Raw genomic sequence first — 18883 nt, forward strand, 5'->3', positions numbered from 1 at the left:
AGCTCTTTATTTCATTTATTCTATTTTCAGTTCTATTTGACTTATAGATTCCAGTTCTCTGGTGTAATTCTTGTCATCTATTTTTTATAATATCTTAATCACAATTACTTTAAAGTATGTGTCAAAAAGCTCCAATATCTGGGTTACCTGTGTGTTTGTTTCTATTGTCTGTTTCTTGGTATGACTAGTAAACTTTGAATGAATGCTGGACACTACGTATAAAAGATTGTGGATCTTGTGCATCTTCCTCTGGAGAGGATTCCAGAAGGTATTCTGGCAGGCAGCAGAGGGGAATGTTATTCTACTTTAATCAGGACCGAGTGGATGCAAGGCTAGTCTTTGTAAGACTCCATCTCCTAGTTTCCTCCCATTCCTAAAAAGTAGTTTTCCAGGGGTACTCACTGTCTGCTGGGGTGTTTCTCTCATCTTTTGAGCTTTGCTCTGTTTTTAGCCACATTATGCTTGGAAAATTAGCCTCTTGCCCTAAACATCTTACTGTGCAAATACCTTGAATGAAAAGTCAGTGCTGAGTGTCAGGCTTACTTCTCTGTCCCTTCTTTCTGGGATCTTGGGCTCCCAATTCCTGGCAGCCTCGCCAGCTCCAAACAGTATTCCCTTGTCTCCCTAGTTCCCTTGTCTCCCGAGCTAAAACTCTGCTGGTGTCCTTTCTTGTGTTCCTCTCTTGGGCTTCTCAGCCCCTTTACACCAATAATCAGCAAAAGCATGGAATTCTTGGCTGCCTTGGAAGCTGTCTGATGCCTTGTAACGGGTGTGTGTGTGTGTGTGTGTGTGTGTGTGTGTGTGTATGTAAAATCTGCTTTTCTAGTTATACTGGGAGGCAGAAGTCTCTGTGTACTTCTTTTTAACCGTTCAATGAAACTGAAATAATCATTGTCATCATGTCGGTTTAGATGATTGATTTAGATATTCTGCCCCTTAGGAAATCCAGCACTGAGGTTTCTTGATCTTTTAAATAACTTGTGGGAGAAGACAGGTGGTTTTTATGTGCCAAATAATTCTTAATTCTTGTTTTAAAAAGACCCAAAAAAGGGAGTGTGTCCTCTGCCCAGAATTAGCTGCCTATGAATAATTGTTTTCATCATTTAGGATTTTGCAGTTTCCAGGATGTTTTTTACCTACCATATTCATCTCACAAATAGATATTATGTACCTTTTATGTCTCTGCTTTATAGATGAGGAAGCCAAGAAACACACTGAGTCAATGCCTAAAAATCACAGGCTAATTATTGACAGGAATGACTAAAATCAGGCTCCCAGACCACTAGTCCTGTCCGGTACATTAACGTGACCTCCGTCCATCATGGTATGTGAAGTATTTCTTAGAAGCTGTACCCACACTCCTGAGTTTAACTTTACAATATTGCTCGATTTCATTACCTGTAATAACTTCTTATTCAGGCTATTTTCAGTGATCAGGGGAATTAATTCGTACTCTGAGATGCAGCCCTAAATGCACAGGAGCAGGTGCACAGGTGACATACACCCTCAGCCTTCCTATTCACTCTGAGTAGGAAGGAACTGTGGAAGTATAATCCCTGCGTCCAGATCACTGCTGCACACACACTCTCAAACATTCTGGTGTGGTTGTCTGATTCTAAAAATGGTGTTTGCACCCGATAGGTGACCTGAAAAACACATGGCCTCCGTTTCACAGGACGTCATAGCTGTGGACTCTTAAATAACTCCTGGCATCAAAGTTAAAAATAATCGCTTTGCCCCGATAGCCTTCACTCACTTGCAGGAATAGTTTTTACTTACCTGTTGGCTCTTGCTCTGTTCACGAGACACTCACATGGAATGTGCCTACTTACTTTCTTCAACCCCCTTATTTCTGGACGTTCCAGCCTCACTGCTGTATGATCAGAGGCTGTGAAGCTGCAGCTGTCAGGATTAGTCCTCTGTGAGGACTCGCTGCCGGTGTGTGCAGTAGTAAAGTGCGTGCTTCGGTGCTCGCCTTTCAGGCACCATCGGAGGTCTCCTCAGCAAAGCAAGAGCTGTGGATGATACTTTTCAACCTTCTAGAAACTCAGCTAACTCGTATATATAGGTATGTCCAGACTTAACATTTAATAAATGTTGACCTTCAGGTAGGCATGTGTCATAAAGACCGCTTTCTTTAATGGAAGAGAAACTAAATTGGGAACAAAATGGGTGACCACTTTGGCTACTGTTTAGCCATGTCACCTTTGATTTTCCTTGTTTGTAAACTGTAGGGAAAATAATTTGTCTCCTAATTTACTGAGCATATTGTAAAGAAAAACGTGTTGATTATGAAATGTGTTTTGGGAGCCTTGGAAGAAAGGAGTGAATATAAATTCATGGTAGTACAGTGATTATTAAATGATTCAAAAACTGATACCTAGAACATCAAATTGTTGTTTTCCTAAGTTGGAATTACAGGTTGTTTAAGCTTATTCACATGATATGCTCTGCTTGAGAGGCATAAAATACTTGAATTTCTTTAATTTTAAATGTGTTTGCTGAGAAGGTATGGATTTTTTTTTTAAAGAAGAAGCTACTTAAAAAAACCATTTGGTGGTTGGGCTATTTGCCCCTGGGTACATGCTGATGACCACGGATGAGAGCAACTTTGCATCTATTACTATGTAGGAAGCTTTGTTTTAGATTAATGCTATGGTTTTCACTACACTGAATGAAACCCATTCTCTCCCAAAGTTTTAATCACCTCTTAAGTTTTAGGATTGCTCTCTGACTAGTCAGTATAAAGATGATGCCTTGCTTCATGATAGCTGAGGTGGTCTCTGGTGAAGAAGATGTTTTCTTTTTCCAGGAGCTTCTAAAAGTTCTGACCCTGAATTTTGGTTGTACTAGATAGATTGCGTTTCAGTGCTCTCTTTTTAAAATCATGATTTATTAATAAGATATTTTAATATAATTTTCTCTGCTGTATTTGATGTTAAACTTTATTAGGTAAATATGAAAGCACTTAACACACATTTTGAATTATTACCATTTGATATTTTAATGTATGATTTGCCTAGTTTTCAAGAAATGATCAAGAAAGCATCAATATATAGCCATCCCTTAGTTCATCGCTTAATGGATCTCAGAGCTCAAAAAGGTAAATTATTTTATGTTTCTTTATGTAATTTGGCCAATTCTAAGAAGACAAACAACAGAATGTAAATGTTTACCTTTGCAGTGTTAGCTGATGTCATAAAGAGAGCTAGGACTTTTATCAATTGCATATTATATCTTGGCTTATGTTTGCTAACCTGTAACTATCTCTTATAATGTTTAATGTCCCCTCCTATACCTGTGGGCCTGATGATATGTTAGAGATAACTTTGACAGATAATAAATCAAGTATATAGACTTGCTAGGTATTTAGAGTTTTTTTTTTTTTAAATCTGGAAAAGTGGAATAAATTTTTCCCCAAGTGCTATACACTAAATATATGATTGTGATTTCGTGGTTATTTCTTTTCAGATAGGAAGATTGCAAGAGAGATAAAATAGTTTTATGTAAAACTAAAAGTTTTTACAAATGCTTCCATGAAAAATGATTTTGGACTATAAAATATTTCTAGACTGTGCTATGGTCCCGCTGACGTATTAATTAGAGGCAAATAATAATGTATTTTGACCTCTTGTGGTAAGGAGAATTTAAGGTTGAATTCTACTACCAGTGGAATTATTTGGAATTGACCCACTGTTTTTTACATCATCCTAAATATCAAGTATGACTTTGCATAGATTACGTAATATAACTATCCCCATTGTCTTGAGATAAAAAATGCAGACATATGCTCTTGACATAGACTAGAAGAAATATTACCATGTTTTTGTAGAACAGTTGTAGTACAAATTTAATTATCCTGGCTTCTTTCTCTTTCTCCTTTACACTGTGGATATTTTCTAAGCACTAGAGTCCTGTTTTTTTCGCCTTTTTTAGGCATACCAGGTGGCCTCTACCTAGGTGAGCATATCTTTAGGCCAAGAGAGCTGGGTGTATGCCCAGTGTTGGCAGCCTATGTGGCTTCAACTTGTACGGTTTTGCTGTAGTAATTTTTTGCAAATCTAAACATTTAAAGTCATAATCACTTAGAGAATCCAGCCATTTAGATGATTTGAATGAAGATGCAGTTTCTCTGCAGTTTATGAATAAAATGTCATCATTATCATTACCATTAGTAACAGTGCTTGGTTTCAATTTTGCATATGATAATTTGGCAAATTACAAAGGCTATGGAAGAAGTTCAAAGTAAGGTGGAGACAGAACTAACGAGAAAATAGTTTACAACATGAACAAACACAGCCCATAATCACCTACATAGTCAGCTGAAGCTTTAAAAATACATTCATAGGCACAGTGCTAAGGGGATTAAGTGTGTGCCACTGGGAGAGAGTCAGATTGCATTTTGTTGGAAAAGCTCCCACTAACCAGTAGAACGCTCAGTTCTCAAGTACTGTAGGGTAGTGACTTTTCCTGTCCTAACTGTTTATACTTAGTCATCTTGTGCTTGGAAAGGATGGAGCAAACCCACAGCCCAGTTCTTGTATTTCAACACTGGCCTGAAGAGCCAAAGAATTATAGGATGTCACTTAGTTATGCACAGATTAAAGTTAGGACTGTAGTGGATGCTAAAAATTCCTCTGTGTATGGTTTCTAATGTTGCATTATAATCTAAACCGTCTAAAACCTCATCCACGTTAACTATTCCGAATCTCTTAGGTTGCCTGCTCTTGCCAACGGCGGCTCTCCAGCTGTTAGCACAAGTAGCAGTGTGTTATAAAGGGCGCTCCTCAGGGTCTGCAGCCTTGGAACAGGTCCGTACTAACCCGAGGCGCAGTGATTCCCATGCACAGTGACTCCCAGATCTGTCCTTCCAACTGCTTACTTGACGTCCTCCATTCTGCCTTGTGTTAGTTCGGTTCCTTCAGGAAGCAGGTGCCAGAATGGGATTTAACATGCGCGAGACTTATTGGAGGAAATGTTTGTGGAGGGTAAAGGAGGAAGGGGCAGAAGGAGGCCGGGAGAGCCTTCGCATCACTGCAGGTCCGGGTGGGCAGAGGCCGCATCACAGCTCTGAGAAAGTCTCGGGCAGGCCCGCGGGGAGTCTCCCCACAGAAGCTGCCCCCTGGACGAGCGTCCTCCGCAGCGGGGGAGGGCCGGCTTAGAGGCAGCCCCGGGGCAAGCCTGGCCTCCGAGGGGCCAGGGCAACCTGCTGCAGCACGTGCTCTTAATCCAAGCGGCACACCTCTGTAGCCAGCGTGCCAGGTGGCAGATCCAGATGCATTCAAAAATAATTCTCCTGTTGCAGATTTGCCTCTCCGCCGGTATTTTCTATCTCAGTTTACGGCGACATCATTTCTCCGGCTACCCCGAAACCTGGAATCATGCCAGTCTTTCCCCTTTCCCCACACCCATCACCATCACATCCCGTTGATTTTTACCTCCTAATATGTTTCTCTACCCCTCACCCCCTGTTTGCAGCATCATCTTGATTATTTCTTCTCTTGACTGTTGTAACTGCCTTCTAACTGGCCTCCCCAACCCTGGGCTGGCTCCCTTTCTTTATCCTCTCTAGTTCTTTCTCCACAGATACAGGATCTTTTTAAAAATTCACATCTTGTCACATTCTCCTCCTCCCTAAAATTCTTCAGTGCCTCAGTGTTTCCTATAGGATAAAATCGAGACTTCTTAGCATGACACACAGTGTTTTATCTCATGCTTATGACCCCCACTTATCCTATATTCGAGGTCTCAGAGTTTCCCAAATTGGAAAATTGGTCAAGAGTCTTTCGCCAGTGGGCTTCTGCACACGTAGATGCCTACGTATGGCATATCTTGCCTTCCTCATCTGACTTGTAAACCCATAGTCATGAAGGCTCAGGTCATTCTTTCCTGAGCTCTCTGAGGCATGGAGCTTTCTCTTTCTGTTTTTGAGTTAACTAGTTAAGTCTCTATTCGACCACTTACATGTTGCTCTATCTTTGTATTCATAGTTCCCATGTACTCAGTAAATGAGGGAACGAATGAATTAGCTATAACTGAGGCCTAATGGCTGGACTTAAAATCTGCTCATTAGGGATGATCTTGTATTTCCAGCCACTAGTCAGTTGACTCTTTTTAGGACCAGGTACAATGCATTACTTAGGGATAGCACAAAATCTTTCACAAGGATCTTCATAAATCTCTACAGAGTTGGATTAATGGAAAATATGGCTTTTATAAGCAACATTGCCTCAATATAGGAAGAAGAAAGTTTGAGTAATTCTATTGCTGCTTAAGAAACATACCAAACTAGAGTCTGAGTTAATATATTAATATACTAGTTGGAGTACTATAGCCGCATAATTACTAATGTGAAAATCATCCATCGACACGTTTTACATGTTTAAAACGTAACCTGAATAAGTATCTGCTAGATAAAACTAATAAATGTTCCACGTATTGAATAAAAATAACTCAAACATGATTATCTGCCTCAGATATCTTCAAAACTCAGGGTTGAATGTCAAGTTTGAACGTCACTTATTGCCCTCGACAGAGGCGTCTACCACTGCCTCAAGAGCTCACAAATTCACGCTTGGCTCCCAGACCCAGGGCTGCTGCCTCACTTCCGACTCTTGCATCTTTTGTCTAGATCATTACGTCTTCCCATTAGCTTCTAACGTAGCCTCAGCTGCTGCTGCCAGAAGTCAATGCTAAAATACCAATTTTGATTGTGTCAGTTCTTGTCCTAATGATTTTTATTGGCTCCTGTTCACCCTGTAGAAGAAAGGTCAACGTTGCCCACAGGTCTGATCCCCGCCTGCTTTCTTCAGGCTGATTTTCTGCGCCAGCTTGTACACCAGCTCCCCGGTCCTTCCAGGCTCTCAAGCTGGCCGCCGCACCCTGGCAGTGTTGCATCTCCCTTGGCCTTGCTTCCTTCCTTCTCCGCCTGGCAGCCTTCCCCGTCTCTCCACCTCAACTCAAATGTCTCCTCCCTGAGGATGCTTCTCCTGATTTGACCAAGCAGTGGTGCTTCCCATAGCACCTCAGAAATATTTCTTTTATTCCACTTATCACACTTCACTGGCATCTGTTTAATTGTCTCTCCCCGGTACGATCCCAGCAGCAGGCTCTGAGTACAACTAGATTTGGTTCTGTTTTTTTTCCCACTTGCATCCTGAGCAGTGTCAGTAAAAAAATGAATTTTCTTTCTTTGGTAATTGTAGCTATCATTTGAGCCACGTGATGAAAGTTACAGCTTCTTTTTATTCTTGAAAGTATGTGGACATCCAGACAAAAAACATTTGTGAAAATGTCTCAAGAATTAGTTTCAACATAAGGGCCCGAGACCTTGACATTGCTGAAGCATTCAGAATTGTAGCTTTCAGGTTTACCTGTGACCATTTACTAATCTGAAAATATCTTTAACATCTTTAAAAAAAATTCTCTAGGTATTTCTAAGAAGCACATGACATTCATCTTTGAATAGAAGATTCGATTGAATGACAGTGTCTTTCATTTCGTTGAGGGGTTTTTACTTTAAATTTCACAGACAGGTTTCCGTGACAGCCCTCAAATGGAAGCTTGAATTCACTTGTCATAGCTATTAAAGAATTTTTTTTCTTTTCATGTATTTCTGTGATCTGACCCTTCCATTTATTATTGCTGTTATTGACCTTAAAAGTATAAAAGAGAAGAATACAGACAGAGCCTCTATTTTTGAAGGCTTCTTACAATCCAGCCATGGAAATCAATTCACTGTCGAATTTTCCTCTTAAGAAAAACATCATCGTGAGGTGGCAGAATCTTGCTAATTTTTACTTCATACTTGAAACCCCTTTAATTCTCTGGAGAACAAGAGCACCTGGTAGATTTTATTCACTATCAGCAAAGATTTAATAGCCGGAAAATGGTGTTAAGCCTTTTTATGTATAAAAAAAGCATTAAAATAGATAAGCCTAAGAGAGCAACATAATTGTAATACTTTCTTGATTATGTTTTATTTACAATCTGTTTTAATATTTGTGTTCCATATTAAATTCATTAATAAAATAATACTCTAAGATTCTAGTAGATAGCTCTTATCTAATGGTATAGATATCAGAAGTTTTCTGATTTTCTTGCTGGGAAACCAAATCCAACATTTTGTGTAACATTTCCTCGTTTTAGTTATTTGTCCTGAGGCCTCAGTACTAGATAACAAGCAGAGAATATGTATGGAAAAATTATTCTTCAGAAGTGTAAATCAGAATTCTGTTGTGTGATAATGCTGTTAATTTTTGGTGAAAGTTGCTGTTCAGATCTTACCTAAAAACCGAAGAATATCCACTCATTCATTAACCGTCTCAAGATTCAATCCCATAATCAACAAATAACTAAGCATGCACTTTGAGGGACCCACCCTTTGTGTATTATGTTTGGAGCATAGATTTCCCCCTGTTATTGCGACAAGGTGACATTAGGGACACCTTTGTAATAGTGCAGCTCTTTCCGTTAGATTCCTGTCCAACGGTTCTTGTCATCAACCTTGAAATGGGTGGTGATATTGCTTGTCTTTTGATTTAAATAAATAACTACGGTTAAAATTGTTACCTGAGGGAGTTCCCTGGTGGTCCGGTGGTTAGGAGTCAGCGCTTTCACTGAGGTGGGCCTGGGTTCAATCCCTGGTCGGGGAATTAAGATCCTGCAAGCCGCGAGGCGCTGCCAAAAAAAAAAATTGTTACCTCACAATCTTTAAATAGAAGTTAATGCTGAAAAACAGCAAAGTTTTAAGATGGACATAATTGTTTGTGTGTGTACATTTGCTTTTAAACTCCAATGTATTACATCTAGACAAATTATTTCAAGTAGCCAAGTTCAGTATATTTTGGTTTCCTGCTATAAATTATGCTATTTTTTATGAGTGTCTCTTCTTGCGGAATGAGTGGTAGTTACATAGTCTTTAAATGCAAAAGAGAATACTAAAACACTGTCAGTTAAATTTTCTTCAGCCTGATAATGTTTTCTAAAGGATATGTGGTCATCCTAGGTGTATGACTAATTTCAAATGACCATGTACGATGGATAGAATTGTGTTCTTTTAGAGTGTATGTGCAATTAATAGTGGTTACTGTTGTTTCATGAAATCTCTTGGAAGATTATTTTGGAGGGCTGTAAGTCATTTTTGATTATGTAATATATTCACATATATTTTTAATCTCATTTCCATATAGAAGTAAAGATGTCATTCTTTAAAAAAAAAATGACTAGCTCTGTTTATTTAGAAAGACAGTGAAAAAACAGGAATCATTTGTTATTACACTGTAGTTATTGGGACAGCAGCACTGATCTGGTCAACTAACCTCTAAAAGAAAGTGCAAAGTCGGAGATGTCAGTGTGGTAGCTGTAGATATTCACTGGATTCATTGTAGATATTCAATGATTGGAACTTTAGGAGATGCTCCTGGGATTTAGTGTACTCTAACACCTATTAATCCCCGATACCTTAGGTGACTTGTCAAAGAAGTGCTGCGTTTACAAGGGGTTTGCAAGGAGGCCCAAGAGGGCACATTCAGCTAAAGGTCAAGGAAGCAATTAATGTTCTCTGCTTTTCCCTAAAGAACTTCCAGAGCAAAAGCTGCCCCTCCACCCCCTATCTTAGCAAGGCAAGTGAATCTAGTGAAATGAAAGTTAAAGTTCAAATACAACATATTACCGATATTATTTGGTTCTTAGAGCTCTTCCTGTGAATGTGAATACATGCCATGGTTTAAGGAGAAATATAGTGAAATATATTAGAAGAGGTGGCTCTTGCTGAAGACTATCCGTTTTTCATCTCTTTGTTTTCTCTGCATCTCTGCCAAAGGTCAGTGTTTGTGGTGGTGATAGAGTGGGTGGTAGAGGGGGCCCCTCTTTGGCACGCAGTGAGATTAGAGTCCTTTGGAGAATGCTTGGTTCTGTCTGGATCCTAGACAGGGCTCTGTGAAGGGATCACAGAATTTAAGACAGGAAATCATCTTGGCTGAATGTCCCTGCTGGATTGTGGCCACTGAAGGAATTTTCCAACAAGGGCAAACTTAATTTACCTCCATCTTTCCACTGTATTCCTCGAATGCTAGGAAATGATGTTATTGGAGTTCATAGGACAGTTTGACAACTACATCTTCCCTTAGGACTCAGAGACTCAAGACCCCTCACTCCCGTTCTTGCCTCAGTGCCGTGGAGAAATTGGAAAGTCTCTTGAGGCCTTCACTTACTTACGTGGTGCGTGTTCATCATCTCAGAAAGGCCCCACTGTTGTATGTGTATCTGTCTGTATTTTGTCTCATTCATTCATCCATTCATCTATTCTTCTTTTACCCATTTCCTACTTCCTTTCCTTTTCCACCTCCCTCCTGGCAACCATTCTAGTGTGTTTGATGTGTATCTCTGATAAATATTTTCACGCATATCCACTTAAGGACTTGTGTAAAAATTTGGGGGTGGGGGCAGGATTGCTGGGTTGTAGGACATTTGTATATTTAATTTAACAAAATACCTTAGATTGCTCTCCAGAATGACTGCAGCATTCTATATTCTCACCAGTGGCACCTGAGGTTCTGCCATCCCCACAAGCCCCCTGTCACTCAGCACTGTCCAGCTTCTAATTTTTGTTAGTTTAATGAATATAAGAGATACCTTGTTTTAATTTGTCTGTATCTGAGTTGGAACATTTCCATGTTGCTTTGTGCCTTTTTTGGTTTCGTCTTCTGTAATCTGCCAGTTTATCTCCTTTGCTTATTTTTCAATGTGGTTACTATCTTTCTCCTTGTCAATTTGGAGATTATACAGATTTCTTGTATATTCGAGATATTATCTCTTTTCAGTCTTAGACATTGTAGAATACCTTCTCTCATCTGTCATCTTTTAATCTCATCCACACTTTTAATCTTCATCCACAGAATAGAAATCTTCACTTTTGATATAAGAATATTCATCACTTTTGGGTATTGCAGATTTTAAGAAGTTTCTCTCCTCCCTACTTTCACAAAGATATCATCTTATACTATTAAATTTTTGTTTTCCTTTTACATTTGGTCTTTAATCCCTCTGGAATCTGCCTTCATAAAAGATTTTACGTAGAGATCCAGTTTTATTTTTCTCCATATAATGTGGCAGCTAACCCACCCTCTCTATGTACATGGGTTTGTCTCTGAGATCCCTGTTTTGCCCACTGGTCCATTTATCTCTTGCACCAATACCATACTGTTTTTGTAACTATGGCTTTGTGGTATACCTAAATATCTAATAAAGCAAATATTCTCCTACCTCTTATTCTTCTTTTGCAAAGTTAACTCTTTATGGATGTTTATTCTTCCATTTAAGTTTTGGAGTGAGTATATCAAGTTTCTTAAAAAAGCTAACTGGAATTGTGATTGATATTGTATTGAATATATATGACATTTTTATAGTATTAAGTCACCCCATTTGTGCATAGAGCCTCTCTCCATTTATTCATATCATCTTTTATATCTTGTACTAAAAAATATTTCAAAACAGCAAGTATGAATTTGGGACTGCTGAATGTAATTTCAGCCTTGAGGTGTGTACAAGAATTTTGAAAGACGTGTTTAGAATGGCCGACATTTAACATTATATCATCTAGATGTAAGCAATGATTCTATTCTACTTGAAAATACAGGACTGCAGCCCTAGATACTCTTATTGGTTAAGTTCTCTCTGAGGCAGGACTTTGCCCAGCTCAGCCTACCTCATGAAGGGGGGTGGGAAGGGGGTATCAGCACATGAGGGCTGACATTTTAAGGCACAGCTACCCCTCACACTAGGAAAAACCATGGTCCAATCCACATTTTAGGCTGCTAATCAGATGAATGGCTTCTCCTCTCTTGCAAGGAGAAGCTAGTAAGGGACTAGAAAAGGAGGAAGACATGGGAAAATGTGCCAGAGTGTTCTAATGTGTAACCTCATCTGTTTCCTGGATTATTCCCCAACTAGGGCTGTTCAAAGACGCCTCTTCATCTTTAAGCTCCCAGTCCCTTCTTTGGAGTAACAGTCTTACTTTCTCAGTTCACAGTGATGTCACCATTCTGCGGTAAATACCTCTAATCTCTAATTTATCCTCCATGTATACATACATAGACTCCACATCACATTGTTACCATTTTCTTTAATTTTGTGTGTGTGTGTGAGAAAACATTTAAGATCTACTCTCTTAGCAAATTTCAAGTATACAACACATTATTATTAACTGTAGTCATGGTGCTGTACATTAGATCTCCAGCACTTATTCATCTTACAAACTTTTTACCCTTTGACCTACATCTCTGCATTTCCCCCACCCCCTGCCCCTGGCAACCACCATTCTACTCACTGCTTCTACAAGTAACTATAGAATTTTCAATTAAATACCACACAATCCAATATTTTTGTTTATTTGGTGATCTTGTTTTATCATTTAGTTTCATGACCAAAATATAATAACAGTTACAATGACAATAATTATAATAATTTATTGAGCTCTATGTAACAAAGTGCTAAGCACTTTATATACATCATCTCATTTAAATCTTCCAGCACTATTTGATGTAGGTTCTTTTATCTTTCACATTTTACAAACAGGGAAATGGAGGCTTAGAGAGAGAGATGTGTATCTTGCTCCATAACTAGTTTCTGAATTCTTAGAGACAATTGGATTTTTAAAAATTATATCATAGCTTTTTAACAGTGCAGAGAGGGGCTTTGGAGCTACCAAAAAGGAGCTCAAATTTTGGCTCCTTCATTTACAATTTGCATGAGCTTGGTCAAGCTGACAAAGCCCTCTGAGTCTTAGTTTCATTATCTGTAAAAGTGCAAATAATAATGCCTACCTCACAAAGTTGTTGCAAAAATTACGAGAAATATTACATACGTATCTACCGTGGTCTGGCCTGTGAAGTATGTGCTCAGTAATTGGTGGTTGATGTTGCTTATGAAACATACGTGATATTGTGGATGTTAAGATGCCATGAGTTGTCACCAAATAATAATATTAAATATGTAATAATAAAATAATACAAGGGTATATTGTTGGGTGGTATCAAATGTCTTTTGTCCGGATAAAGGCAGGTCATAAAGGATCTGCTACTCTTCCATTATTGAAATAACTGGAATCGCACTGTGTAGCCAGTACGAATAGTTGAGATCTTAGATTCCATCACCAATCTTTCTTTTGCTCTATGAATAGATTGGTAGCCTTTAAAATACATTGCTTTTTAAAAAAGTATGTCAGTTATTGTTTATTTCACATAGCATTGCAGAAATGTCTAATGGTGATTTCAGCCTCAGTGAAAATCAGCAGGATGTTGCTATCCTGATGTATGAAATATTAGCTTCTGTTAGGAGTTATTTTCAAATAGCTTACCTTACTATTATTATGCTGCACCTAAAATCAGTACCTATTCAGAAGCAACTTAGCATAAGTAGAGATGCTGCACCTCCATCCGGCTCTCCTTCGCTATGGTTTAGTACCACAACCACTGCCTTTTTTTTTTTTTTTCCCTCCTTTCAGAGAACAGAGAAGCCGATGATGACAGGAAAGTGGTTGCAGAGATCATGCAGAGGTGTTTTGTTCCAGCTTTTGTAACAGCCATCTCCTGGGAGGGATTTCATTTCGTTGGTCATGAGATTCGGATTACTGAAGCCATGGATTGTTACGGTGCTATTGTTTGGCCATCGGTATGAATTCATACAAAGTTTGCTGCATTTCAATGAGTTCTCATCCAGTGTTGTTCGTTATTATATACTGTTTGGAAGGAGAAAGGAGGCTCCATGGTTCTCTTTTGTGACCTCAAACAACACTAAAATTTAGAAATCACGAAATTGGGAAGATGCTTTTACCAATGAATTCTATTTCTGATTTGTAGCGTTAATAAAGGGTGTTGTTTACACCTTCAGTTTTTTGTGACCATAAGTCACAGAAGTTTAGAATAGTAAACATTTTAATTTCCCATTTAACTGGTTCCATTTGAGTTAAACAATTATAATGAAATCCGTTTCAGTCTCAACAGGCAGAATATTCTAAAGGCCACCACTTATTTATCAATTGTCCTATGAAGGGTGCAGACCCCCGCCCCTCACTGTCTGCCTCAATCCCAAACACCCACTTCTTTTTTTTTCTTTTATAAATTTATTTACTTTTGGCTGCGTTGGGTCTTTGTTGCTGCGCGCAGGCTTTCTCTAGTTGCGACGAGCAGGGGCTACTCTTCGTTGCCGTGCATGGGCTTCTCATTGCGGTGGCTTCTCTTGTTGTGGAGCATGGGCTCTAGGCACGCGGGCTTCAGTAGTTGCGGCATGCGGGCTCAGTAGTTGTGGCTCGCGGGCTCTAGAGTGCAGGCTCAGTAGTTGTGGCGCATGGGCTTAGTTGTTCTGCGGCATGTGGGATCTTCCCGGACCAGGGCTCAAACCCGTGTCCCCTGCATTGGCAGGCGGATTCTTAACCACTGCGCCGCGAGGGAAGCCCCACACACTTCTTTAAAATGACTTATTATTGGAAGTTGCTTCCTTTAAGGATAATCAAGCCTAAGTAACTGAACTCTATATTCTTAGTTCTCTTTTCTCCCCAACAATCCCCAAGGACTTTTCCTATCCTAAGTGTTGAACGTATTGAAGGATGTACTTCTGTGGATAATTTTCTGTAGTGATGTGTATGTATGTACACATGCACTCACATGGGCTCACATACGTATCATAGCGTTCGTGGGGTATTTATCGAATAGAGTTTAATTTTACTTTCTGTGATTACTTGCCAAGCACTACTTTTTTTCTTTTTTTGAATTTTCATAGGCCCTTGTTCTATGCTATTTTCTGGAAACAAATGTAAAGCAGTATAACATGGTTGACAAAAATGTGATTGAAATTGGAGCTGGAACAGGGTTAGTCTCCATCGTGGCGAGTTTACTTGGTAAGCAGCTGTTTTTGATTGAGTGGGGTCAGAGAATCCCATGATCCTGTATCATTAGTTGCTTTTACTATCCAGTTTACTATGACCTGGGCCTGTTTTTAACCCCTTAATTTGTTGAATGGGCTTTATCAGGAAACTGATGTTAAAGTCACCCGTTTGGTTTTCTGGGAAGCTGGATTTTTATCCTGGCTAACTGGGATGTGCACCCCAGCATCCCGACTGCTGGAGGGCGTGTGAAATACTAGGCATAGGCAGAGCTGACTGTGCGGACTCAGACGATCTTTATTTAAATGTTAGCCCCATTTCAACATTCCCATATACTTGTATATTCCTTTTGGGTTTTGAAGTCCTATGCTTTTATGAAAAAGCATCTGTTAGAATAGAGAAAGAGTATGAGAAATCACGTCTGCTTCTAAGTTTAGGCATTTGTCCATCAATTAATTTTCTCAGTTATTTCCATTTTTCTTTTGCAACCCCTTGTTCTTTCACCAGCATCTTCCTTTCCAACTAAATGTGTGATTGTCTCTATGTATGCCTGAGCCTGCTTCAGTTCAGTCTTTTTTGTTGTTGTTATCTATTTCACCGCCTTAATTTAGCTGCCTTCTCTGATGTGTGCTACCCAAATCTGTCTTGATTTCCTTGATCTTCAGAAGTGCACACTTGCCACTCTAAAATCTTGAGAGGAATTCACGATTTAGCAATTTACAACTTTCTAAACACTGGGGAAATATAAGACCCTTGAAGTCCTCTCCAAATATATTTTTTAGATTGCTCTGTCCTGATACTGCTTTCTAAAGTCACCATTCCATTTAGTATGGACTGTGGCAGAGGCACATTGGATTTATACCTGAAGACTTCCTCATTTAAGAGCAGAATCTGTGTTTTGGGAAGTCGTTCATTCATTAAAAAGAATTAAAAAATATTTTTTTATTGGGGTATAATTGCTTTACAATGTGTTAGTTTCTGCTGTACATCAAAGTGAATCAGCTATACGTATACATATATCTTCTCCCTCTTGGACCTCCCTGCCCCCCATCCGACCCATCTAGGTCATCACAGAGCACTGAGCTGAGCTCCCTGTGCTATAGTGCAGGTTCCCACTAACTATTTATTTTACACATGGTAGTGTATTTATGTCAAAGCTAATCCCCCAATTCATCCCACCCTCCCCTTCCCCACTGTGTCCACATGTCTGTTCTCTACATCTATGTCTCTATTCCTGCCCTGGAACTAGGTTCACCTGTACCGTTTTTCTAGATTCCACATACATGCGTTAATATACGATATTTGTTTTTCCCTTTCTCGCTTACTTCACTCTGTATGACAGACTCTAGGTCCATTCACATCTCTACAAATGACCCGATTTCATTCCTTTTTATGGCTGAGTAATATTACATTGTACATATGTACCACATCTTCTTTATCCATTCATCTGTCAGTGGACACCTAGGTTGCTTCCAGGACCTGGCTATTGTAAATAGTGCTGCAATGAACATTGGGGTGCATGTGTCTTTTTGAATTATGGTTTGATCCTTTTGGTCTGCTCCTGTAACTTGAAACAAATATCAAAAGGTGGAAACTTTGTGTAGTCAGTGATGATATTTACCTCTCTAGACACAAAGATCTTAATAGTCAGATAGTTTCTCTTCCTATGGGCAGGATCGGGGGACAGAGGGGGTCATTCCTCCTCTTGGGATTTTAAAAAGATTTGTGGAAAATGATAGACCCACCCACCCCACTAGAATGTAGAGATTCATATCTCTGTGATATGAATGTGATATGAATTTCTACCAGTGAAATGCTTATTTTCCTCCCATTTTAATATTTTCCAGAAAATACAGTCAGTGGCCAGAGAAACTTGCCATCTTGGGTGAAGAATGGGCTCTAAACCGGTCTGGGCTGAACTAGACTTCCCTTCCAGTTCTGCTTTCATGTCTGATGATGTAGAATCAGCCAGTCCTAGGCTTATTTACACATTGTTTTCAGGCTCTGCTACTGCTCAAAGTTCACTTTAAGGGCCAAATTTTATTGGTTTTTGCTTTCTGATTTCTTCCTGACAATGACCACCAGTATTCACTTTTACCTCGGGGATTGCTTATATCTTCTTCATCTGAGCATTCTGTCCTGTGTCTATGATCTTTGGTTGTATGAGCACTGTATGTGGGTTGTAGCTAGGTTTTAACATCTCTTAATGGGAAGAGACAGACTTATAATGGGGTCAAGCTGAAAACGTGGCCATGAACATGGGTGTCCTGATACTTTCCGTGTAATGACATTGAAAAGTCTTCTCTCTTCCCTCCATTTCTTACACTTGAGCACTTCCTGGTCAACGATAGGACGCCCAGTGTTATATACACCCGTTTGGTCTCACATGACTGGGGCTCAGACTTCTTTTAGTGAAGAACCCTTTCATCTTTCAATTGTGACATCTGATTGTTCCAGTGAGGGTACCAAATACTTTGAATTTCCCTTTCTCTTGATTTTTTAAGTAGATAAATAGAAAATAACAGCAACAATAACAAAACAAGACAGACAAAAAACCAGGAGAACAGAAAAGTGCAACAGAGTGCAGAAGTGCCTGGGGAATCTAATTGTTTTTAAGGGGAGGCATAAAGGTGCCTTAGCATCCATTTTGAAGGGATTTCCCTCCTGTGTGTGTGTACTGACCAGTCCTTGACATGAGGTTAGCATTTGTGCAGAATTTCAAAGTGCATGGTGGCTTGAAACCTAATTGCTTTACCTTATCCCATGAAGGTTACTTTTCCTACTGTCCTTTGTTTCCCAGGTGCACACGTGACTGCCACAGATTTACCTGAGTTACTTGGAAACCTGCAATATAATATTTCCCAAAACACCAAAATGAAATGTAAGCATTTGCCTCAGGTTAAAGAGCTCTCCTGGGGTGTAGCTTTAGACAAGAACTTTCCCAAGGCTTCCAGCAACTTTGACTACATCCTGGCGGCCGATGTTGTCTATGCTCATCCATTTCTGGAAGAACTCCTCATTACCTTTGACCATCTGTGCAAAGAAACCACCGTCATCCTCTGGGTCATGAAATTCAGGTTGGAGAAGGAAAATAAATTTGTAGATAGATTTAAGGAGTTGTTTAACCTGGAGGAGATTTCCAGTTTCCCTAGCCTGAATATTAAGTTGTATAAAGCTATGAAGAAAAATTGGAGGAGTGCATGATATCCTCAGAGGAGGACTTGGAAAGGGAAGGCAATTTCTAGTGATTATTATTGCTTTAACAAAGAACCTGGATGATCTGATACAGCTGACTTTCCCAAGGGGACACACACACACACACACACACACACACACACACACACACACGTGCACATGCGCCTTCCCCCAGACAGGGATTTTCCCAGATATAGCACACAGGTGTATAAGATGGCAAAGCCATTCTGTGTGGTAATTGGTTAGGACAATGTCTGCTTTCCTTATCTTTCTATAGTACCATTTATAATTATTATCATCTTAATAAATGGTGCAATTATTGTTAATGTATAACTGTAGAATGATTTTTTTTTAATTTTACTTATTTATTTTTGGCTGTGTTGGGTCTTTGTTTCTGTGCGAGGGCTTTCTCTAGTTGTGGCAAGTGGGGACCACTCTTCATCGCGGTGCGCGGGCCTCTCACTATCGCGGCCTCTCTTGTTGCGGAGCACAGGCTCAGTAATCGTGGCTCATGGGCCCAGTTGCTCCGCGGCATGTGGGATCTTCCCAGACGAGGGCTCGAACCCGTGTCCCCTGCATTGGCAGGCAGATTCTCAACCACTGTGCCACCAGGGAAGCCCAATGATGGTTTTTAATAATGGTGTGTCTAAAATGTTTTAAACACAAGCTTATGTGATTCTCTCTTTAGAAATAAAGAAATGGACTATAGTGGGCTCTACAAATAAATCTGAATAGGTGGACATAGAATGTAATGGTCAATGTTAGATTATTGTGGCTTCATTAGTGCCAGCTTCTTGGTGGTCTGTC

General features: G+C 39.6%; 1 protein-coding gene across 1 annotated transcript; it reads left to right on the forward strand.

The window, feature by feature from the left end:
- The first annotated feature begins 1745 nt into the window (after positions 1-1745).
- On the forward strand, positions 1746-18409 carry LOC132352358 (protein-lysine methyltransferase METTL21E). The gene is made up of 5 exons (XM_059902809.1): positions 1746-2068; positions 3024-3103; positions 13505-13671; positions 14779-14896; positions 17682-18409. Exons 1-5 carry the CDS (start codon positions 2022-2024, stop codon positions 18083-18085), a joined length of 816 nt encoding a protein of 271 aa, XP_059758792.1. The 5' UTR covers positions 1746-2021; the 3' UTR covers positions 18086-18409.
- Positions 18410-18883: the final 474 nt, after the last annotated feature.

The sequence above is a fragment of the Balaenoptera ricei genome, chromosome 18, assembly GCF_028023285.1.
Source record: "Balaenoptera ricei isolate mBalRic1 chromosome 18, mBalRic1.hap2, whole genome shotgun sequence".
NCBI classification, from domain to species: domain Eukaryota; kingdom Metazoa; phylum Chordata; class Mammalia; order Artiodactyla; family Balaenopteridae; genus Balaenoptera; species Balaenoptera ricei.

Bases quoted from the DNA above. Each gene is read 5' to 3' on its own strand.
- LOC132352358 (XM_059902809.1), top strand. From the start codon at position 2,022: ATGATACTTTTCAACCTTCTAGAAACTCAGCTAACTCGTATATATAG. The intron at 3,104-13,504 runs GTAAATTATTTT...CCCTCCTTTCAG, and splicing joins GGATCTCAGAGCTCAAAAAG to AGAACAGAGAAGCCGATGAT. The intron at 13,672-14,778 runs GTATGAATTCAT...GAATTTTCATAG, and splicing joins GTGCTATTGTTTGGCCATCG to GCCCTTGTTCTATGCTATTT.